Source organism: Dromaius novaehollandiae, chromosome 7 (assembly GCF_036370855.1).
Source record: "Dromaius novaehollandiae isolate bDroNov1 chromosome 7, bDroNov1.hap1, whole genome shotgun sequence".
Lineage (NCBI taxonomy): Eukaryota > Metazoa > Chordata > Aves > Casuariiformes > Dromaiidae > Dromaius > Dromaius novaehollandiae.
Genome location: NC_088104.1, coordinates 17,353,097 through 17,377,995, shown reverse-complemented (window position 1 = coordinate 17,377,995; position 24,899 = coordinate 17,353,097). Strand labels below are relative to the sequence as shown.

General features: G+C 42.3%; 2 protein-coding genes across 5 annotated transcripts in view; both read right to left on the bottom strand.

Moving 5' to 3' along the window:
* Nucleotides 1–2,141: 2,141 nt before the first annotated feature.
* On the bottom strand, nt 2,142–5,545 carry RPL37A (ribosomal protein L37a). Its single transcript, XM_026095432.2, has 4 exons — nt 5,427–5,545; nt 4,955–5,083; nt 3,634–3,716; nt 2,142–2,304 (listed from the first exon to the last, which is right to left on the bottom strand). The coding sequence occupies exons 1-4, from the start codon at nt 5,427–5,429 to the stop codon at nt 2,241–2,243; spliced, it is 279 nt and encodes a 92-aa protein (XP_025951217.1). The 5' UTR covers nt 5,430–5,545; the 3' UTR covers nt 2,142–2,240.
* A 397-nt stretch (nt 5,546–5,942) lies between these two features.
* Nucleotides 5,943–24,899, bottom strand: part of SMARCAL1 (SWI/SNF related, matrix associated, actin dependent regulator of chromatin, subfamily a like 1) — a 46,176-nt gene continuing 27,219 nt past the window's right edge. The window contains exons 11-18 of one of the 4 annotated variants that reach the window (XM_026095418.2): nt 19,369–19,587; nt 18,443–18,513; nt 16,065–16,167; nt 14,655–14,837; nt 13,731–13,831; nt 12,076–12,172; nt 10,997–11,155; nt 5,943–6,658 (exon numbers count right to left, since the gene is read on the bottom strand). In XM_026095418.2, coding sequence (XP_025951203.1) covers nt 6,638–6,658; nt 10,997–11,155; nt 12,076–12,172; nt 13,731–13,831; nt 14,655–14,837; nt 16,065–16,167; nt 18,443–18,513; nt 19,369–19,587 — 954 coding nt within the window. In that variant the 3' untranslated portion in view covers nt 5,943–6,637. Of the gene's footprint in view, nt 6,659–10,841; nt 11,156–12,075; nt 12,173–13,730; nt 13,832–14,571; nt 14,838–16,064; nt 16,168–18,442; nt 18,514–19,368; nt 19,588–24,899 lie in introns of those variants that run through there. The other 3 variants (XM_026095396.2, XM_064514757.1, XM_064514758.1) reach the window with 3 other exon arrangements.

Below are 24,899 nucleotides of genomic sequence, written 5' to 3'. Positions count from 1 at the left end.
TGTTCCAGCTATCCACATGCCAGTATGCAAGCCACTCCCAAGGGAGCAGAAACTTCTTCATATCTGAAAAGAAAGTTCAAGACAGTTTGGAAGCAGCACCTCAAGAGCTATGTGTTTGTGTTGTGGTCAGCACAAACCAGGACTAGTGACAGCAGCACTTTGGGCAACTGGTCTGACTAAGCTAGAATGTCGGACAAATACCTAGAGAATGCTGCAGGGATGCCATGTAATAAAAGCAGTAGCAGCAGCAAAGAGACAGACTTCAATTAAAAAGCTTCTTAAAACTACAGGTTTCTTTAATAACTCTGCTAAAAGGACACACTTGTGGACCATTTCCTGTCTGAAAGCAGATTGCCATGATGATGTTCTTTTGCATACCTATGTTCATTTACATCTAAGAAAATGCTTCAAATGGGAGCCACCCATCGCCACCTCCATATCAAACCTGCCACACAATACCATTGCCCCGCACCCAGGCAGAAACAAAGTGGGTCATCATGGTAAGTGTGCAGTGCTCTCTCCCCCAGGATTTACACCAGCTCCTCAGGGAGAAGGACCTCCTATCCCTGCACACAGGGCATCTCTTCTGGTGGAGCTGCTCCAGGATCCCCTCCAGCAGGGCCAGGGAGGAGCTGCCTTGGAGAGGGCAGCTGAGAACCCACTAGTGCCCCTCAGCACCTCTCCCCACTCACCCTCCCTTCCAGCCTCACACTCCAGAGCACTCTGCTCAGCCTCCTGCTCCAAACCCACTAGCTAAATGCAAGACTCATTTCCCCCTTCCAGCTCTGCAAACCACAATTCAGCTCCCCCCCCCCCTCCCTTTCAGGCACTGAATTAAAACACTTTTTCTTAAGAGTTCAGAAATGTTTCAAATGTTAAAACAGTCAGTATCTCTAAAAACCTCCTGGAAAACACAACTGACAGATATTGAAGCTCTATGTATGCTGCCCTTGCCACAGGCTCCTCCCTCCATCCCCTTGACATCCTGGCCTCTAAGACGAAACTGGAGATGGAAGTCACCCAGGTATCAGCCTCTGCCTTTGGTAGGTAATGTGAAGGATATACAGCTTAGTATGAATGACACTGGACACCTGAATACCTAGTTTTACTTTACTAAAAAAGTTTGCAGCACTGAATCAAAAAAAAAAAAGTTTAGAAAACAAGTTCAGGAACACTGAAGTTAAACTTCTGAGCCGCAGACAGGCTTTTTCCAGCTTTGTCTAGGTTTTTCTATTCCAAAATATGTTCTGAATGCATCTTACGATGATACCAGGCTCATTAGTAACATCATTGCTGTAACTCATCGTCACGCCAAATCCATTTAAAGACAACATCGGAGCAAGAGTTAGCAGCCACTACTGTTACCTGCTTACTGTTTTTCCTCCAGAAGCCAAAGATTATCAAAGACCTGTACTTTCTGACCTGTACTGCTAAGGACAGAAGAGGTACTGTAGTCACCAAAAAACCTAGACAAAAAACAAACCCATAACCTCACACCAAATCCAAACTCACCTGACAAGCAGACTGTAAAAATACATTTCTGTATCTTTTAAGCTTGACAGTATAAACTCAAGACTGAATGTCCCCACAGTCAGTTCAGCATGAAACTTTTACTGTTTCAGTTCAATATGGATTAGGGAACCTGAACAAATAGACATGAGAGCCTCCTATCAGGAAACAGAAAGAGCAAGCCAGATAGAGCAGGGAAGTAGTAACAGCGATGGAGGAAGACAGCTGCTCTTGTACCATTTCAGTCTCTCAAAGCCAGTCATAGTGCTCTTTTTCTCTCCATCTTGCAGCACACACCCTGACCCCCAAGGACAAATAAGAAGAGGCAGATATATTCTCTCCTCTCACATCTGTCCATTCCTCCACTCATATCTGCTGTACTGTCCCTCAAGGCTCAGAGATGAAGGATATATCAAGGTGTCTCAGGCTTCTTCACAGCTATTTAAGTTTTCCTCTGATCCTCCTCACACATTTGGGCAACAGAACCAGAGCACACAACTAACTGAAAAGTGTTTTTTAACAGCTTAACCCATAATAAGAGCTATTCAACCATGAGATAAAACTATCAATGCCTCTACAATTATACCTACAAATACAGTGCATCCAGAAAGATGGGACTTTGTGCAGAAAGATGAACACAATTCCAATCCATATTTTATTGGTAAAAGGACAGATCTTGATCTTGACAGTGGTGAAAAAATACATTTCACAAGGAGAACAGCATGTAGCTTCTACTGGTCTTTTAATTCTTTCAGTCTTCTAATCGCAGATTTGACTGTCACTGCAGAGGTGGTACTGGAAGAAGAAGCAGAGTCATTTGTACACTGCAGCAGAAGCACATCCTGCCCCAGCATTGGGTTTTTTTTTTTTTTTTTTTTTTTTTTTAAAGACAAAACACTATTCATTTCAAACAGTTACTGCTTGATTGCATTGTCAACGAGGGGGATAATTCCACCTTGATTTTCGTGACAAAGTATAGGTCCATGTCTAAGGAAACACGCACAATTTTAAAAGCTGTATTTGAACTCAAATTATGGCATATACATGACTACATGCACAGGGATGTGGGCTTGATTCCTAGCCACAGCAAGGCACTTCAAACAGTGGACACAGACAAGAAATCCAGAAACCTGTGGTATTGAAATATACACTCAAGAAGTGCATATGGGCTTAATGCTACCGCTACTCTAAAGGGGAATATACAACCCCAGTCACCTATAAAGCTTGATGTCCAAATTCCATATGAAATAGAACCAGTTCTACTCTGTCCATTTCACTTCTTTCTTACAAGGACACTGTGTGTGGGGCAATAGTATCTTCTACCAGAACTGAGGGGAGGGAGAGTAAAGAAAGGGAATAAGCAAGGGCACCATCACAGAGTTAGTGATTTAATGGTTTTAATAGAAAGAAAAAACAAAACAAAACTTATTTACACTCAAAAGAATTGAAAGGAAAAATAAACCCCAGGTAAGAGGCCTAATTTCTTAGAAGCTGTTGGAGCTCTTTAAGAATAGGTTAGACAGGCATCTGATGACATCCGTATAGCTCATTATGCCCCAATATGGTTGGGCAGGCCAGCCATCCTTTCTGCTCCTTCTCTTCCAACACCATCAAAAAATTAGCTCAAGCATACTACCTTGTACAAGTGAGAGCTATTGCATCTCCAGTAAGAAATGCTACTATGACTGAGGCAGAAAAGAGACTGCTTAGGTATTAATGTTTGTTTCACCATCTGCAGATGCTTGGATTTCTTTTCTTGAAGCTTTAGAGAAGATCAAGAACTTACATTGTTTAAAAGTAAAATAGCTGCTCTGATAAAGCCCATAATGACCATGAAACTTTGGAGGGACCCAGCAAAAGTAGTAGTAGTAATATTGTAGATGAAATGCAATGTTCACAGAAGCTGGGCAAAAGATATCGGTAAAAATTCAAAGTACTTAAAATTCCAATCAAATTTTTAACAATACTGGAGAAAAAAAGCCCTGCATATGTCACTACATCAGACAAACAGATCTCCTTAATGGCTAGTGCCTTAAAAAAAAAAAAAAAGAAAAAGAAAAACAAATAAAACGTTGTATAACATATCAGCTACATGAAAACAAAGAAGTTGCCATATTTCCTTACTTGTAAGTCCAGGCACCACCAGCAACTGTCTTCATGCAGGATCCACAGTGCCAGATACCCACAGCCTTCCTTTTCATTTTGGTCTGTTTAAAAACAAACAAACAAACTCCACTATGCACTCTCCATCAGCTAGAGGAAACAACAATATACACACTCTAGAATTACTTCAGAAAAACAAACTTCAGATGAGGATTTCAGCGTCACACTACAGCACTGACCATAAGCCTACTTAGAACAAGCAAAGATAAACGTTTTTATTTGGATCACTCAGAACAGAAAAAAATTCTTTCTGAAATATTTTTTCATTCAGGTACAAAACATATTTCTATACACTATACAGATTTCTAAATACACTGTCAATAATGCAGCTCTTCCTGAGAGGAAAAGAATAGTGAAATTAAACTGGAAATAACACCAGGTGAGAATGGCAGTTATTACTACCAATTTCGCACCCATGTTATTAGTTCTACTTGGACATCCTCAAATTGTTCTAAACTGGAATCCCTATAAAGAATACCAAAACAGTGAGCAGGTACCAAATTCCTTCCACCTATGGAAAACTATTATATTACAAGGATGGCAATGGGTTTGCCCATAATAGATTTATGCTACTGTTGAAAACAGGGTTATCAAGCCAACAAATTTTATATTAAAGATCTTCAATATAACAACCAGAGAGAAAGCTTTTTCAGTTTCCAGACACTTAAAAACACCTGCATTAGTGATATCAATAGAAATTACTTGGACAAAGAACAAGCTGATGGGCCTCTCAAACTGTCAAGATCCAAATTCCAAACTGAATTTTGGTCGTGTGTAAGAAGGTAGTCTTATTTGCTCTTATCAGTCATTCTTCCCCATCCAGAGCTATACAGCACACAAATACTTCTATATTTATATAATAACCTGCTATCAAAAATTTCAAGTGGAAAAAGCAAGCTTCCTACTTCCCCCGAATAAGCTGTAAACTTAATGGAGAAAAATCAAGCCATGTATAACAAGTGCATTATTTTAGTTTTGTCACGTCTTTCTATTAGGTATCTAAAATATACAGTCTGACATTTCTCACTCCTTCATGTAATGAAAAATAATCTAAGCTTGTTTTCATTCAACTACCACAGAACGTAAATCCTGAAACGTCTGTTAAGTCTTTTTATTTTAAAACACAAGAGAGATTTTGACAGTAGGCTAAATTTCACAACGAACCCACTACTGTCTCAAAACCAGTCAAGTTATTACTTTTCCAGTAGAAAAATTACTGAAGCAAAAACTGCATTTCTCATGTCAATAGCAAAAAGCTGATTCTGGGAACGAGGTCTCTCACCTTGCCACAGAAGGAGCAGGTATACTTAGCGTGCTGGCTAATTTCAATCTTCTTTACCATTTTCCTAAGGGACGCACCGTAGCGGGTACCGTATTTACCCACAATCCCAACCTTCTTGGTGCGCTTAGCCTGGTGGGAAACAAACCGGCATCAGCTTGACCGCGACCGCCATCTCTTCGCAGCGCACCGAGCGAAGCGCTGAGCCCGCGGAGGCGCAGGGCCCGCTCGCTCCCCCGGGGCCCCCACTGCCGCCCCTGTCCCGCCGCCGCCGGCCCCGGCGAGAGCGCGGCCTCCCCCCAGCGCGGGATGAGGTCTCCCCGCGGGTAGGCCCCGCACAGGCCCCCGGGCTCCGCAGCGCCGCCTCGACTCGCCGGAAGCTCCGCTCTGTCCCTCGCCGGGTCCCGCGACCGCGGCGCGGCGGCCCCGGAGCGGATGGCGGCGGATGGACCGCGGAGGCGCCGACACTACTCACCATCTTGCTGGGGTGCCGCTGGGCGGAGAGGGAAGACCGCGCTGCGCATGCGCCTTATGAGTCGTGGCCGCCGGAAGGGGGCGGGGAAGGCCGTGGAGCATAGAGAGGACGGGTCTCTCTGTACTGTGGTGGGGCGAAGCTCTATGGTCGCCAGGGCTCTCCCTGCCCTTGCAGCGTCGCAGGTCCCCACGAGCGGGGGAAAAACTTTCCCACCAAGCGGCAGCTTCCCCCCCCGCCCCTTAATGCCGCAAATTTGTCCCCCCCAGTAACGGGCATATATAAGTCCTCCAAACTCACAAACTGGAATTTATCTGCTGCTTGGGTTGGAAGGAGCATCACTCGGAAAATACCATGCAGCCATGCGGGGCTACTGCAAACACCCAAGCTGTAAAACTGATCCATATCAGCCGGGTTTTATTGGATTGGAGATTTAGCCAGAGAATACAGATTTCTGACTTTCTAGCCAAGGAAGTTATAAAGAGTGAATGTAACTGCCTTCTTCTTAAAAAAAAAAAAAAAAAAAAAAAAAAAAAAACCAGTAATAGGTAGATGTTAGAATAAAAGAGGAACAGCAAACTAGTCTGGAGTTTAGAAGGAAAGAGAAACTATTGAGGATAAATTCTCAACCTTAAAGACACCAGACCCCAAAACAAAGATTTTAAACTACACAGATACACAGTAAGGTGCAACCAATCAGATTTCCTTGTTGGTCACCAAGTATTGAGCCAAACAGGCATAAAACCTTGTTGCGCCCCAGGCTCAGAAGTGGATTGCCAGGGCCCAGACAGTACCCCACAGACACCCAAAAAATGCTATATGCCTTTATCATAAATACAAAAGCACAGGGCCAGACACTGAAATAAAGCACAGTCTGGGTGGTGCGACCCAGGGAGGGATTTCGCCATCGCTCAGACCAAGTGGAGCAGACGTACATGAGTGAAACATACACCGACGCCACTGAGTTACAAAGCTCATAACAGGATTAACAACCCATTAACCTCCATTAAGAAATAATCTGGTTAGGCTGAGAGGTTTTTAATGTTCAAAACTAGCCGTAATTCGTCACTTTGCACAAAGAGGGAGCAGAGGACTGCTGAGCCCACCTGGTGAAACCACCCCTAGGTATTTCTGGCAGAGTAGCAACACTCACCTCATTGCCACCGCAGAGACCCCCCGTTCACACGCCATCCGGGTGAGCTGGGTCCTTCACCCTAGCGGTTCCTACAGGAAGCCTGCAGAACAACGTACATTTGCTGGGTCCAACCCTCTTCCTAATTTCCAGCCTGTGCTTATTTAGGACTCATTGTATACCCAGTGTCCTGGAACTAAGTTAGCTTTTCTCTGTCTGGTGTTCGTACTTTTGAGGTGCTCATGGACAGACATCATATCCCCTCTTGGCTCTTGTTTTGAGGGTTTGAACACTTGCATTTAATTCCCTCTCATGTGATAGACTCCCTGCTGCCCTGATCATCCCTGTAAGCCCTTCTCCAGTTTGAGCGAGTCTTTCTGGGAGACAGTGGGCCAGGGCTGTGTTCCAGATGAGGGCTCAGCGGGGCTTTAGGCAATGGTATTTATATCTCCCACTGTTGAGTGGGAATCTCTCTTTCAATACATCCTAGGAGCATATCTGCCCTTTTCAGGTGCTCATCATAATGATGACTCACAGGATACATCTTCAAATACCAAAATATTAAAAAAAAAAAAAAATCCTTTGGCTATTTGGTAAAGAAGTCTGTCAGCCAGCACATCCAGGACAGAGAATCTACTGCTGTTCTCCAGTCTGTATCTACAAAATTAGTTTTCTGTGCCAGTACAGTGCCTTGTCATGTCCTTTGTCTACCGGTATTACAGACAGCTCTGCCCATAACCAAATCCAGCTCTCAGATTACAGCCATCTCCCAGCACGATCACAAGAAAAGCATATTTCCAAGTGACTGTGAAGATAGGATGAATGCAGACAGGCCAGCACAGCTCCAAAATCCTTGTCTTGTCAGTTTGCCACCTTGAACTTTTCTGCATGTCCCAGACTGGCTGGTCATACATACTGCAGCAGTAGCTCAAACTGCTCCATTTCATTGCTGAGGTCCTGTTATCTGTTTTTTTTCTGGTTGGGCATCCTTCCTAAAACATGTCTTTCTATTAAGTGGGTGAGAATACACATACATGTGTACAAGCAAGTAAATAGCCATGGTAGGATGCTCTGAGACCCAAGCTCTGTTCCAGTACAGCAGTAAAATGGCTGTAGTTCTGAGTTCCTCCAAATTCAAACACACCCAGGCTACACAACGTTGTGGTTGCCCTAATAGTGTTTCTCATATAGTAGATTGATGAACATGATCAACATATTTATTGTCTTTTTCATTTGTGTTGTGACAGCATCAAGATATCCTAATGCACTAGATCATGTAGGAGACAGCCTTGCCTCAAGCTGCTCCCAGAACACACAGAACAACAAAATAAGATGAAAGAACTCCAAAAGGCATCCTCTTTAAGAGGTGAAGAATGGAGGCCCAGAAGAAACCACAGGTGTCACAGAACTTTCCACAGGTCCTTCTTTCAACGTCACTGGGCTTCAGACAACGCCGACAAGTTATGGCTATACTGTCTTTGATGGGCATGTGTAGGAGGCCCCAAGAGCATTGCATGTTCCTGAGTCTGCAAGTGGGCCTTGCTGGCAACCTGCAGACTGCTGTGTACAACTTCTCATCAGCAAACCTTGGAGATACTATGTGAGCCTGCTGGCTGCATCCCAACCACCTCCTCATCATACTAATGACAGACTAATAGTGTAATTGGGCTAAGAAAAGCATGCAGAATCTTTCTAATCCCTTGATGTAATGACTAAAAGCACTTTTCTGTAAGAGATTCTTTCTCCCTTTTTAATCTAGCAAGGATAAAGGGAATCTCAAGTGTACTTGAAGAGCCTTTGTAACTATGCAGCAATCCAGCTGAGATTTTATGGGTCATTATCAAAGAGGTACACCTAGCATTCTTCTAATGGGGCTAGGATTTATCAATACATGGATAAGACAAATTGAGTTTATGAGAACCAGAATTCTCCAAGGATACTTTCAGCAGAATTCAGAAAAAATACTATTTTGCTGTAGCTTTACAAGGAGGAAAAGAATTTTTCCTATAGGAGATGACAATATGGGTATACAAATAAGGTCTTCCATTTTTTTTTCCCAGTAGGCAGATGGCAACATTTCTCACCCCTAGCTCAAAACCACCTTCCCTAAAACAGGAAAGATCACATGTCCTAGAAACAGATTAAATACTTCATGCTCAAGAAAAAAGTTGTTTAGAGACACTTAAGAGTGCGCTTTTATCTCCTGGCCAGTTGTTGCAGCAAGAGAAATGATGTTTAGCTTTAACTCTCAAATCGAGAAATGAAGCATTTCCCTCAATTGGCCAATCACACATTCCTTGCTCCTACTCTTTGTACACACACTTGTACACACATCAAAGCACCTTCTGCACAGTCATGAATGAACTGCAACAGTCTCTAGCCAGCACTAATGCATGCACACTCTGTAGGGCATTTCCATGACTACAGTTCCTGTAAATGGGATAATCAAACCCTTTAATGCAGGAAAAAATATCCCAGTTATTATCAGGTTGATCTTGTAGCACAAACCTTTTGCTCCTCTACAGTGAAAAAGCAGGCTTTTTGCCAGTATCTGGTATCTGCCCACAATCAAACAACCTACCTACCTAGCATGTTAGCTCCTGGCCTCCAAAAGCTAGATGCAAGCCTTGAGCTTTGCCTCCCCCTCTGTCCCTGCCCCCTCCACAAATTATGGCCATAAAATATAGATAACTGAAACCTCCATGAAATTATATTTTCTCCCCTACTCCCCAGTTCCATTTGCATGACACTAGCCCATTACCAAGTATCTTCCGGTACTAAGACCAGAAGGGGGAAAGACATGAATTTGGGATGTTACACTGCACTGGAAACAGTACACAAGAAATGAAAGATGACTGTGCAGAGATGCCTCAAAAGACTAGTCATGATACACAGAGCCATTTGTCTTTACATCAATAGTGGCCTCTAGAAGTTTTGCAAAGGCATCGCCACGGTAAGATGGAATCAGGCTACTCACAAGGGACAGGGATTTTGAAAGGAGTGAAAGAGCAGGCTTGCTCAGGTGGCACAGAGGCTGAGAGTTCAGGTCTCCCAGTTCACAGCACTGACAATGCTGTGAACAACAAAAACTATTACAAATCAAATACAAGCATTTTAATCACTACATTAAGCAACAGTGCTGCTTCTAGCATTCTTCCTGTAGCCAGCACAGATGTGTAAGGAGAGTCAATAGCAGGTCCTATGGTACCAGCCTAAATGTCATATGCAAGTAGGTGGTGATTCATTTGATAAGCAAATATCATAGGAGCTTCCCTTTTGAAGGCTGATGTATTATAGAAAGCCCAAACAGAAACGTCCCTAGAGAGACCAACCCTGTAGTCACTGTATATATTTAAGATAAACATTAGTATGTATTTCTCAAGCTTAAGGTCCAAAGGGCAGATGAAATTCTAAAATAGAAAAAGCACCCAAAGCTTGGGAGCTATGAGTTAAAACAATGTTTTAAAGTAAGCTCAGAATCATTTTTTCTGCTCTTACAAAAAGAGAACAAAAGTCTGCATACATCCCCCTCTCCTCACTCATCTGTGGAAGTAAGTCTTGAATCTTAAAGAAAGAACACACACACCCCTTTCCTGGGCAGCCAAGTTGAACCACTGGCAGTCAACCCAGCCTTCACCCTCCCCAGAGACAAGAAGCAGGTGCCACAGAGCAAGTCCTTGGGGTAAGATTTAGCAGATGAGGCCAGAGGTCAGCATTCCCAGGAGCACGTGTGCCTAACTGGCAATACACACCTGCTGTTAGACAGTTCAGGAACTTGGCTTCAAGGTACTGACTGCTCTACACACACACACAAAGGTCTGGGGCTCTCTCTCCTCCCCCTGCCTTCAAAAAACATCAAGATTTGTCAGGACCCAAATTTGTTTTCTCCTCACTGCCAAAGCAAACACCAGACAGTCAGTTTGTGAGTAACCCGAATACGGGCCAAATTTTGGCCAGGGAACTGACTCCCATAAAAAAAATTCTCTGAGGTTACAAGCAGCCCTTTGCAGAGGACTTGAATTCCTCAAAGCACTCTACAGCTACTGAGACACTAGTCTTCACAACAGCTCTGTCATGTGCATGACCATTATCTATCTATTTGCTTTTTAAACAAAACAACTGTGGAAGCTGAGGTGTTGAAACAGAGCAGCATGCTACTTGCCCATGGCCACTCAGTCACCAGCAAAACCAGGACTGTAAAAAACCTGCAGGCTGCAAGCCACACATTCATCTGTCAGGCTGCCTTCTCTCCTAATCCTTTGAGATGAAACACACTAGAAGAGAACTCACTCAAAGTAATTTTATTTCTGCAAACTCAAAAACATTACATTGATTGCCTTTGCTGTTTTTAAATAAAAAAATCTTTTAGCCACCTTTTCTTTTGTTGCCACAATTAAACTTTAAAAAACTCCTCAATACGCCGTTTTTTAGGGGGACTCACTGAGTATCTCTCTCCTTCCATATCCTGTAAGGCACTTTCAGGATCAAAGTCAAAGCAAGCATCAGCTGCCTCCAAATGCAAAACTTCATCAGTGTCATCTCTGTTCTCAGAGAAGGTCCTCTGGAAAAGGTCATAGATGGTCTTCTGCTTTGGATCTGACTGAGAAATTAGAATAGACAGAATATGCATATGCATTGTCAAATAAAACATAGCAAGTGAAAATAACACAGTATTCCCACTTTCCTAGCCCCTTTCCAGCTTCACTAGCCAACAGAGAATTCAAGCCCAGAGGGATATGGCTATGCTCAGGTGCTGGGATGCAGGAGGAATTCAGTCTTGGTTGAATCTGAATCCCATACAAAGTCACATGCCGTTACCCTCCTGCCAGCAAAAGGTAGATATCCAAAATACCATAGCATCTCCAAAGAGAAGGAAAGATCCTGTAGAAGGCACCTTCTCTATATAAACTTCTGCAATGATCTCCCCATCAGAGATGACCCTACACATGTGATCACTGGCAGCAGGGCTTACTCCCTCATGATACAGAGATCCTCCTTCCCCCAAAAAGCATCCTTGGGAGAACTGCAGGCAGCCAGAGATCCCTACAGGAAGGCCTCACTGCCAGGGGTTGTATCTGGTTGTGCCTTGCCAGATCTTTGCAGGAAGAGGGGCTTTGAACAGCAAAGATAATACTGTCTACAGTTATGCTAACAGCATGAAATCTGCAGATCCAGAGAGGGACACCACCTTGCTTTAAATTGCCTATCCCCATGCCATCCTTCCCTCCCATGATTCTTGTCTGTGCAGAGGAAATTCCACAGACTACTATGAGGCAGAGCTGCTGCAGAGGCTCTATTTTATGTCTCCTTCCCCACAGCAGGGTTGGGAACAGTTTGGAGACTCCAAGTCAAGGCATGGATCCAGGAAGGTATTGGAGAATCTGGCCTGTGGCATTTAAGGCAGAACAGGTGTCAGGTCAGCCAGCAAATCACCTGACAATCTACATGTACACAAGCCAAAGCCCATTCAGCCTCTCCCAGCAACCACTGATGTTCTTTCAGGAGTTTTTTTTCAGTTACCTTAGGGTAGTAATCAGTGGGTTCAGCTGTTTCAGAGAAATTGGCTTCAGAAAGACCAGCTTCACCCAGCACTTTTATTTTCTCTTGAATCATTGGCCTAGGAGTGATAAATGCAGGTATTACTAGAAGAATGAAAATATCATGCAAGATACCATTATCCAGGCAGAGGGACACAGTCATTTACTATGAACAGATGAAGAAATATATGACAAGGGGTATAAAAGATAACTTTTCTGCAAGAGCTTGTTAGCTCCTTAACCTCTCCTGATCTTGTTTATGATGATTGTACTGCCCTAGGATATTGATCAATTCAATAGGTAAGAAATAAGAAGAGAATGATTTCAGGCTATAAATATTTGGAGAGGATACACATTCAGGAGGAAAAGCAGTTGACTATGGCAACACTAATGACATGAAATCAAAACAAGAGGATGCAGTTAAAGGGAGTCTTCATAGGCTGTGTTCAGTCTCCAAGACAGGCAAAGGTAATCCATATCAACAGCCACATCAGCATTTCTAGGGTATCTCCCAATGTACTGTGGGAAGAACCCAGCTCCAAGCCAGTGAAGAGACAACACTGGCCCAAGAGTGAAGAGACAACACTGGCCCAAGAGGCCCAACTGCATCTCCAGACTGGACCCCTCTGAAAGAAGCAAAGGCCACAGCATAGCAGCACAATTAATGCATTTACCAAATAGTCCTGTTTTCTTGCTCTCTCTCCTTTAAGAAGGATGCCACTTTGTCCTTCTTTGAAAAGCTACTTTCCTTCCAGTTAAGCATGGACAGCATTTCACAAATAAAGGCAGAATTACTGTCATTAACTTTTCGTGAAACTTGGGCAGTGCATCAGTTTCCAGATCCTTGCATTGTAGGGTTATAATTATTTGCCATCATGATATTCTGGGAACTGCACAAGTTCACTCTGTTCATTTGGTCTTTTACATGAGGTAATAAAGATGTAATTTTGGACTTTAAATGAACCAGATGGCAGATAATTTCTTTTCATCACGTGCAGGTCAGTTCCCTTGCAGCACTAAGGATTCCCTAGATCCTCCATTTCCCCGGGATGTCAGATTCCCTAGCCCCAATGACTGCTGCATTCTGACAGCGTTCATCACAGCCCATGAAGCTCAGACCACACTTCCCCAGAGGCAGGTCAGCAGCCCTTCTTGAATTCATCTGAAGGGCTCACCAAGAAGCAAGCGGAAAGCAGTAGTGCAGCCCTCCTCTGCAGCTCCCTGCCTAAGCACTCGGCAGCCAGATTGCTGCTCAGACTTGATCCACAATACATCAAATGATCCCCAGTCCCTTTTAACTTTGCCAGAAAGTACTCACAGCACCCCAACATATTAACGCTCTGGGCTGCATCTAAGACACTTCCTTCTCTTTACTCAGAACCTGTGAAGGTTTTAGATAAATCAACTCTCCCAGAATTTCTCTCAACAGCCCTTCTTTGTCCTGCTTGCCACCCACTTAGTTATGTCCATTGTGACCAGGCCATGTTACCAGCTCACAGCAGCCCTAGGTGACAATTACTGTTCCTCCCCTCACAGAGTTGAAAAACAGTGCTGACATTAAGCAACCTAAGTCACATATGAAACAAACAGGGAAAACAGGTAGAGGGAGAACCAGAAGGGGCTCTCTTCACTTCCTACCATAAGTAGTCATCTGCTGTGCCTTTAGCTACCAGGTAGTGAACGTTAACAGAGCTCGTCTGTCCAATTCGATGTGCCCGATCTTCTGCTTGGATCAAAACCTTTATGTAAAAACATGACAAAGAAAATGAAGTGAGAACTTCAACATTTAAGAAATAATATTAAGAACCATAGAACAGTGAGCTCTCCTTTCTTGTGCTTAGTGACTATTTCTTGTCTGGATCCTGCTAACACCTGGAACCCCCAACACAGACTTAGCCAAGAAGTCACCCAGTGCAGCAGCACCCCTAAAAGGTACTGAGCATTTCTCACACGCTGCTTTAAATCCTCCTCCTCACTATAGTCAGAGGACTTCAGTAATTCAGGAGATGAGGCTTCTCATGTAGGCCTCACTCCCAGGAAACACAGAGTAACATAAGATTACGCAGAGATACTTAAACTCTCTCAAACATGGAGCGCTGCCTCCACTAGCTGACTCTGCCAAGGGCTGCCTACAAGCCACATTTGCTCACAGAGCCCTTGTCCCTAGGCATTTGCTGCCAGATGCAAAGACAGACATATGCAGCTGCAGTTAAGGCAAACTGCTAACTAAACTGGGAAAATCCACAATGCCTCTGCTTATGGAGAAAAGCAAAGTGTCAGTATTAATGATGAACCTTTTCAGGTCTTGGCTAGGCAGGGGGAGCTGATGACAGCTCTGCCAAGTTAAGAAACAGGAATTTGTTTCCCTTTCAGGTCATCCTCTCCAGCCAGTGAGCAGCCTCACTGGTTCAAGCCCAGGCAGTTAGGTGTGCACAGACAAGCATTGGGGAAAGAAAGAGAAAACCCTAGAGGAAAACACCTGTCCATCACATCTCCTCCCCAGACTCCAACATTTCTGCTTGGCAGGTAGCATCCAGCCCATCTTCCCTCCAGGAGCCATACCCCTGGATTCCAGAAGAGCTCTGCAAACACCACCAGGTCCGCAGCAGACAACGTTAGGCCCATGTTTGCAGCAGTGAGGGACAGCACAGCCACAGTCTGCTTCTCTGAGAACTGGAACTTCTGGCACAGAGACTGACGCTCAGCTGAAGGTGTGGAGCCATCAATGCGAATGTACTCAACACGCTGAGAAAAAGGCAGAGGAAGATGACACTTAGCTGCCTTGTATCCCCTTCCCTGTCTCCCCATTCCATGTTTTAGAGGAATTTTACTTCCCTTCCCCCTACCAGGGCTAGGAAAGTTAAACAAAAAAAACCTCAATTTGTTGCTTTTTTAAGACCTTTCCTTATTTTTAAAGTACAGGCACTGTACCTCCCCTCTGCTCACAATGTATGACTTGCTTCTATGCCCTACTGCTCACCTACCAGACCCAAGTAACAAAAAGGACACCAAGAAGATGGCAACTCAGGTACAGTGAAAAGGGAACTGGTTTAAGACGAGCTGAACATTGCCCACATACTGATATTATAGCTGCCATAACTTCTCCAAGTCTTCCCCACTGTTTGCAGTGTGAGGACATGGGATCCTACGCATCTTAGTTGCACCCTCAGGAGAGATGCAGAAAACCTGGATGATGCAGGACCATCACTCTCCACTGTCCAACCTCTTTATGGCAGCATCCTCCAGCAGACCAAAGGCAGCAGAATCACCACTGCCACTGTGGTTTACAATTTGGAGTGTTAACTTGAACCATCCTTCGCAGTGTCCCAACACAACCCAAAGCTCTTTAGGGGTATCCAGAGAAATCTCTCATGAATCATTAGCCAAACCATTTTTGAAGTCACTTGTCTGCTATAACCACTGCCACGTCTCAGATGAACACACCAATTCCTACACAGTGATTTCAAAGAGCAAACAAATCAGATGAGATAAGCAGGGAAACTCCTGACCTATAATCCCAGATAGATCATCTCTCAGATCTATGCAGTCCCCCTACAGTAGTCCAACTCAAAAATGTAAGAGCACCACAGAGTCAGAGGAAGGCAGCCATTGATGGGCTTGTGTTGTTGTTACCTTCTCCCTCTCTGAGGAAAGCCTGGAGAAAACCAGAGATGGCCACACATGGTAACACTTTTCCAGACAGTCACAAGCTCCAAGCCAGCTGAGAGATCAGTAAAGAACATTAAATATAGCAAAAGCCCTTTAGCTAATACAAAGTGCATTCTGTGAGGCACTCTCACTCTGACAGCTCAGCTGCCTTGGTGAAGGGCACATTCAGAAGTGCAGCAAGTAGAAATTATCTCTGCACTAACTTCCATAAACTAACTGACTGGCCATAACCTTGTGAGTTCTTAAACAGCTTTGAAGTTGGAATAATGATGAAGTTAATACGAGTCTCAGTCAAGCACTTACTTTCTTTGCCAGCTCTGCAACTATTGCATCCAGCACTATCTTGTGATGAGCAAACACCAGGAATTTATCTTTCCCACTCTCCAGTAACTCCAGGATGTATTCTCTACATTAAAAGAGGGAAAAAAAAAAACCAAACAAAAACCTCTGAATTATGTGCTAAGAGAATACAGGCTTTGCTCACAACAAATTTAAAAGTTACTGTTCATCCATATACAGAAACCAGGAAACAGGTTAGCATAAAAAGGTTGCATTAATATGCAACTAGCATATGAATCCCTTACAAATTACAAAAAAAAAGTCTATAGGAAAATCCACTCATTTTCTGGACCACAGATAGACAGCTGCCTGTATTTATACTTGTGTATGACCGAGAACCACTTGATTATATCCCTACTTGAAAAATGACTACGTAGACCAGTCCCCTGGAAGTCGCCTGTACTTACTTGACTACCCCACTCACTCTTCTATATTTATAACTCCTCCATAGTAATCTGTAGGCAGCTATCCTTCCTATGGTTACTTAGAATTGTGTTCATTTTAGAAGAAAAGGCCTCTGAACACATGCCATCAGGATATCCCGAAAGCTGCTTTTCTTCAAATTGACAATTTACCACAGCTTAACAAGCTATATACATCAGCTATTTATAGAAACTATGCATATGCATATCAGCCAATGACAAATGAGAGATAGCAAGACTCCTTTTAAGTCAAATTACACAGGGTTAATTAAATCAAAACATTTGGCATTTGCCATAGACTAATAGTGTAATAGAATACATATAAATAGGTTCTGCAGTTCAGTTGATATGTAGTAACTCATGAAGTAATCAGGTCAACTACAAACTGGAGCCTGAAAAACACCTAAAAGCCTAAAATTTGTAACTAAGTATAGCGACAGCCATCAGCAGATGATACAAATGTCATCTTTTCTTTAGAACAGCAAAGCTGTTGCCAAAATCAGCATTACCAAGTTCTTTGCTAAATACAACACAGCTTAGGTCAGCAGCAACTGGCAGAAAACACCAAGTGGGATTTCCAGCACTATATTAAGATGGATCAGTGCTTTGCAGCCAACTCCCTGGGTTCTGTGATGTTCAGATCCCAGTTATGATACACCATTTAACAAAGAAATCTGGGAGAAGAGGGGGACTGCTGGGTTTAAACCAAAACAAATATCAAAATAAACATTCAGTGTAGCAACCAGATGCCAAGACATTACAATTATTTAATACCTCACCCTCATCCATCCATTTAACAAATGGCCAGTCATTTCAGTGACTGTACACAGCAGCCCTGTAAAAAACTGTCATCAAGAGCAAGGCATGGGAGGTGCTGATGATCATAAGATAGTAGTGATAGCTAGATGGCATTGTACACAGTCAGGTTAAAATAAATGATATTTTAAGTGCTACTAAAACCCTAGAAATGAGTGGACTATCTCCTATCTCTCAATGTCTACAGAGTCAAGTAAACACCACTTCACAGTTTTCTATTCAGTTCACACTTACAACTGAATAAAAAAGGAAGAAACTCTTTGAACTGTTCACTAACATAAAAGAAAGAAACTCTTCTAAAGAAATGAGAGCTGGGACTCTGAAGTGCAGTTCAGTGCCAAATATACAGTTTCCACAGCAAGGTCTGAGACTGTGAAATCACACAGTGCACATTGGCTGGTCCTAACATTCAGAGGACCACAAAAAGTAAACAGTTGGCATGCTATTAGCATCCTTCTTATTAATAAGTCATCCAAAATGACCTAACATGACTCCTTTACAGTCCCAGCAGAAAGGCTAAGGATGAAAGGGCATGAAAAGTCACAGAAGGAAATTACTGCCAGGGAGGACAGAGTTCACAGCACATGTATGGGAGAAAACTTTTGTTGCTAAGGTCCCATGTAAGCTCTGTGGAGGAGCTAAGAGCTTCAGGAAGGGTTGTGACATCCTTAGAGCACACTAAAACTAAAGCTTAATCTGTTACATAAGCTTCTTGGATTAGGGTTTCTGCTGCAGCAGGACTGCAGTGTTTGTTTTCCTCAAACTCTGTTGATACTTTTGGTTTCATTATTCCCTCCCTCCTTAAACTGAAATAGGGTCTGAACACCAGGGAACTTGATCCAAGTCCCAAACACCAAGTAATTTCAGATGGTTCAGATGACACTGTTTAGATCCATATCTGGAATGAAATCAGAAGACTCATTCAGCCTAGGAATTCAGAGAAGAAAACATTTAGCGCATTGTAATTAAAATCAATTTTTTTTTGAGCTGTCTTGAGGCTATGCTTCATGTCCCTGCACTGTTATCTCTAAGGCACCATTTTCCTGTTCTCATTGGAAAAATACATTTTACTAGGTAAGAATGAAGCACAGACATGCAGCTTACACGACTGAGTGGATTTTAGCTTCTGCCGTTCTGTTGTAGAAGAGGAGAAGAGCTTCCTTTTCCTGTTGTTTCTGCAGAGAGGAAGATAAATTTATGTGAGTCTCAGAATTGCCTTTTCTTCTTCTTGCTTACAGATCTAGGATGTCTGATGCTGCTAACAAACACTATGCTAGGAAAAATCAGTCTGAGTCACACAATGTAGGAGGTCTTCTATTACCACTGGGTATGGCAGACACTCACACACTCATATTTCTGTGACCACCTCCCTCCCTACCCCCAATTCAACTCCTGCAAGTTGGATGACAAACATATTACAAATATAATTTTAGTTTGGAAAGCATTTCCCAATTAAAATGGCAAGAAACACTCCCAAGTCCTTATAGATCTGCATTAGAAACATAGGAGCTTAGGACATGGCATCTGTCATCCATAGAAGAAAAACAAATGTAAAAATATATTCTTCCCATTTTTGGCTACAGCTGTGTTCCACAATGCAGCTTCAACAGGTTTTGTAAGGCGGATGGGATACAAGGCAAGGCAGAAGAGTAAGTACAGAGGCAAAAGAAGCATAAAAGACAATTACAAAGGACTAATGAGAGAGGAAAAAAGAGAGAGCAAATAATATTTGACACAAAGGGACAAAGAAAAGCACTTAAATCAAAAGGGAAAAAGAGCTGATCTGTTTTGATTGCACTATATATTCATTTAAAACTGTGTTCTCAACAGCTTTTAGCTGTGCATTCATGCAGGGAATAGCTCTGACTTTCTTTGGAACAGAGAATACTGGTTTCCACTGATCTTAAAAAAACAAAACAAAAAAAAAAAACAAAAAACAAAAAAACCACACAGAGCAAGGTCTCCCAACCTGAAAAAATGAAGGCACCTGAAATACCAATGGCTCCTCGTGAAAATAATTTCTGACTTACACTTTCATATCCTTTGGCCATCTTCTTTGCTGCAGCTGCCAAGACAGCTTTGGTTTTTGCGTTAATGCCTTCAGGAGCCACCAGAACCATTTTGCGTTGTTTTGCTGGAAGCTGGGAAAGCACATCTGATTTCAGACGTCGGATCATGATGGACTCTTCCAGCAAAACTTTCAGTTCAGTTAAGTTGGATGATCCAGAGTAGTCCCATCCCCATGGCATCTAGCAAAGATCAAAGCACAATTATCAGCATCAAATTTAAAAAGACTGAGTCTTCTTATCTGGAGGCAATCTGACAGTGGAATAAACTTCCAGGAAAACTGGACAAGGCAAGAACCTGATGATCACTAGGAAATATAGGAAACCCTTCCTCTTCAAAAAACACCTTTTCATTCTAAAAGGACACATGCTTAATACTGCTTTCAAAACAAAAACAACTGCCCTGTCTGAAAATAGATTTTAAAGGAAAAGAGACGCTACAAGGCCCAGGGTGGATTTAAATATTGTTTTGGATTTACAAAAAACTGCTCATGGACTATGGGATGGGCGATATGACTTTTGTCTAGCTGCTTCCCTGGAGTTTTATAATACAGACTAGACAAAAAAGAGAAACAAGATAGAAGGACATAAATTAATCCTCCCCAAATGGGGAGGTAAATTGCAACTTCACTTTCTCCTATCTACAGGTATTCAGGGAGGTGCAGGAAAGAGAACTGGAGAGAAGGGGAGAAAGGTAGGGATCCCTACAGAGCACTGTGCCAGTGTCCATCTTCACATCACAGGACAGTGTTTCTGCTCTCTACTTCTATCTGTGGGTAGGCCTACAGAACTTAGTGCAGTTTTCTAAAGAGATTTTAAGCAGAAAGAAACAAAAATCTTCTCTCATGGCATGAGGACAAACATCCTCAACCCAAACACCTTCACAAAGACCCTATACTTGTCTGACATGACCAGTAAAATGCTGGATCAAGACTGACTGCTTTTCACTGTGACCTGTCTCTTGATCTACTCCCTGACATATTCTGTTTCTACTGCTATCACGTTTGGCTCAGAGGTCTCCAACTCTTGCAAAACATAAATAATTTTTGGTTCAAAATACATCACTCAAAACATCATCTCTTCAAAGCATCATCATTTCAAAGCTCCTCTGAACAAACACTTTTATTTTCTCCATCTTGAAGCACTTGCTTCCATACTTGCCCTATACTCCATGATTTTTTGCATAGACAGGATACATCTGTTCCATTAATCTCAGTTTATCGCTTCTCCTTCTGGTAACCTCACAGCTTATAATTTCTTCTCCGGGAAAGAATAACCAAGCTGACAACCAGTGGCACCAAAATCGGTATATTTCCCAACCAAAACATCTCTCTACAACTTTTCTTTGGACAGGAGACCAATGAGGTTTTTTTTTTACACTGACTTAAATGATAAAGGGATAGCTTCTTGCTGAAGTTTCACAAATAAGCATATAAAACAAAAACTACAGTAAAACTGAAAAACAAGGAACAAAAAAAAAAAGGTATCTTCCTCATAGTTCCAATTCTAAAAGTTATTCGCAGTGTCACCGAAAAAAGCCAAAAATACAAGCTCTGGTCTTGGAACTACAATCCAAAGTAACCCTTACACATGCAAAAATACATATACATGCTTCTGAACTACATAAAACAGAAATGTGAGGAGTCTCAGCACCAACTACTTTCATCTGCTATTCCGCTCCTATTACATCACATTAATTGCCAACATAGTTTTAACCTTAAAAATCCTTCATATTTTTTGTCTTCCCCAAGAGAAACCTTCTACAACAGGGAGTTCAAAGTAAAATACAAAAAAGCTCCAAAACATTCACTATGCCCTCCATCCTGCTGTTGAATGGAGGAGACAAAAAATAAGTCATACCAACCAGGGGTTAGTAACATTACTGACTTTACTAACAGATTGTGCTTTGATGGAACAGGGAAGAGAACATGGCATGAGACACAGAAAGAAGTGGAATCAGACGGATCACAGACAGTTAAGATGTCTCTGATATTCAAAAATGAATGTTCTTTCTTCTGCTTGAGACATAACAGGAAAATCTGCAATGCTATTTCCATATTGTACTGGTCTGCACCATGAACAACTTCAGATTCTGGCACCTACAGCCGCCATTGCAAGTCATTTGACTTAAATTTATTCCTACACAATGACAGTACCTTCCAGTTATCTGCAGTTGGTTCATTCAAGCTAGACACAATTCAAACCCTAGATACAAAGCCAGTTTGGGTCCTGTAGAGTTTTAAATTTGGCTCTGGAAACAACAGAGTGGTATATAGCTAGAGTAAATAAACCCATTTGGATCTGAGCCAAGCTCCTGAAAAGCCAACAGGGGTATTACTGTACTACTGCTTCCCTGAAACCAGGGGTGTGATGCAGATACATCCCCCTCTGATCCACAAAAAGCTGGCTCAAATCTAGCTTGGCTTATTAGCTCTAGATAGGCTGCATGCAAGCTGACAGTGCTGAGCCAGTCTCCATGCCCTCTTTCTGCATTTCTTGAAACTCTGTAGAGCCAACAGATGTACAAAACCAGCTGGGATCTGGTGCTACACCCAGCCTAACAAGCATTTGCCCACACTGCTCAGTGCTCCAGGAACTAAGTAGTGGGGCCACTAGGCAGCTGAGCAAGATCTGCTATGGAGTCTGGACCACTCTCCCCAGTGTATCTCATCTTACTCATGCGGCCCATGTTTTTTCCACTTTCCAGTTGCATAATAGACAAGTGATACATGCGTTGGTGTCCACGTAGCACAATTCCTTTCAGAAGAGTAACGTCATCATAACTGAAAGAACAGAGCACAGACAGAGTATGTATACTATCTACTGTCATATTAAAAAGTATATAGCGGCACAGTCCCAACAGTATGTTCCAATTATCGTATTTCTTTTACAGTGACTGCATTGCTGAAGAATTTGCAAACAGGGAACATGCTTGTTCTGGGTTGTGCCTAGCTAGTGATAAAAAAGATGGTTGTTCTTGAAACTACTGAAATATATTTTAGTATATCCTACTGGAAAAAAAGAGAAAAAGAGAAAAAAGAGGGACATTTATTTTGCCAAAATACACATCTGACTTTGGTCCATAACATTCCAGAACAAATGCATCCAACTGTGATTTTCTTACCAAAGCGTTACAGCATCTTACATGAGTCAGTAAACTTATTACAGTGTTAGCAGAAGCTGCCAAACTCTTGCAAATTCAGAGCATGTGCTCATATAGAAATTATTTAATATTTGCCAACATCAACCAGTGTGAAAAACAAATTCACAGCATGTATTTTGAGAAACAGACTCAAGCTATTTTGTAAATAACCAGGTGACATTTCAGTTGCTGCATTTTTAAGAATAGAGATGCTGAGAGGTTGAATTGCAAACTGATCAACTTTTATTTTATGTCTTTTCCAATCACATCTGCCAGATATTTGCAGTTTTCTGCCATGAAATCTATTCTTTTCAAATGAAAAGTTATCAGGATTTAGTTTTAAAATGAATGGTTCAGGTTTGTCAATTTTTATTTAATCTTACAATGCAATCAGATTTATTAATACCAAAACATTTTTACATAGCATCTTTCATCCTGACAGATCTTCAAAAGCTTTACAAAACCTCTCTGATTCTGTGCAATACCCTTCCCTACAGCCACTTTCAAGACAGAAAGAACCACCTATCTAAATAACGACAGCAAAAGTACCACAACAGTTCTTCAGAGAGGAAGTAACTCTAACACCATCTCAGGTTAGAACCACAAAAAGGAATATGAGGGAGATACTACAATCAAAATACCATTTTTATTCACTCTTAGCCGAGTGGATCTATGACAACCGAATATTCAGAAGTCCCCTTTTTTCCCCTCTAATCCTAGCCCCATCCCTCCATTTCCAGCAGTTCCTCTTCTTCTCCAAATAACAAAATTCTTTCTATGTTCAGTTTATCATTTACTGACATTAACTATAGCAAAATGTCCCAAGCGAGCACTGAAACGACCAATAATGTTCAACTGTCTGGTAGAGCTGGGTCGCAGTGAGAAACAAAAATTGTACTAGCAACCCTGCAGAGGCTTTGAAGGGGAGCTTATACAGACTGTGACCTCCACGCTGAGTTTCATTGTAGGCCGAAAACTCATTTATACAGAATACACTGCTACAACCTGGATGGTGCAGAACAATTTTATTTCTTTTATCCAATTTGACATCCTACCTGAAGTCCATATGCCTTGTAATTGAAGCAACAGCCAGTCACGCAGAACTTTACCCTCAAAGGATTTATGAAACTCCAAACCTATTCAGACCTACACACTGCAATTCAACCTTTCTTTTTACTGCAGAAAACCAAAGAGATTAAACTGCATCTCTTCATTTCCCTCTAGGAGGCATTCTGGATACTGCTCAGACAGCAGCAAAGATAATGAAAGTCAGTAGAACATGCAGCCCTCTCCCTCCTTTCCTCCCTCCCTCTGAGCTCTTCCTCTATATGATTCCTATTACGGATGGAGATGTAAGAAGTTTCTATTCTTTGCTGGGAAAGCAATGCTTTGCTAGCATGAATGCTGTCACTTTCCAGAACTAAAGCTCTGTATCTGTGATTCTGCATGCTAAATGACCTTACTTTAATCAATGGAATCAGTATGTCAGTACTAAAGCCAGTGAATTGCTCATGTATCTTGCACATCTGGGTGCAGATAGAACAACACTAAGCTAGCTATGAATGGAAAAGTGGGCACTTAAATCTAAGAAAAAGGGAACTTAGCAACTGCAGATGAGATTGCTGTATGTATCATCTTAATGCAAACTTGGCATGCATTAGCTACCATGAAAGAGAAAATTTGAAAAAACACAACACACAAAAGCCCTACAAATAGACATAACTATTTTTACAGAATACATTGATGATGATCAGGTTTTTTTGTAAATATTTTTGAGTGTTTATGTGGTCATTTGGCATTTCCAGCTATTATTCCAGTGAGTTACTGTCTGATCTTATAGAAAATGAGGCACAAGAAGTGAAGTGGCTTACTCAAGTGGAGAAGCCAAGTTGGTGCACTGCAGGCCCATGCTCACATTGCCAAGCCACTCTATGCCACATGCTAATCACTACATGCTTGTCCTGGAGGAGTTAGAGGGCAGGCCAGATTAGAGGGCTCTTGTTCCAAATCAGAACCCAATTGTAACTTTGGTTCCCTTCTTTGTGTCTATGTGTCTATGTAATCAACACAAAAGAGCTCAGAGACTCAATGTACAACAGGCAGCAGCAAGAGCTCTGATCCTAGCAGTGTGTGTTCCAAAGCACACAGCACTCCTAGAAACGGCAAGTCCAAACACAGATGAATTACCCATGTGTATAGAGCAAAGCAGAGACTTGCCATCATGGCTGTAACTTCTGGCTTCCTGCAAAGCTGAGATCTTGCAATGCCCAGACTCAGCAACTCTGCTAAAACTACAGCTAAGTAGCTGGTTAAAATTATATTGGGGACCATGTTCGTGGCCTGAACTGGGAGA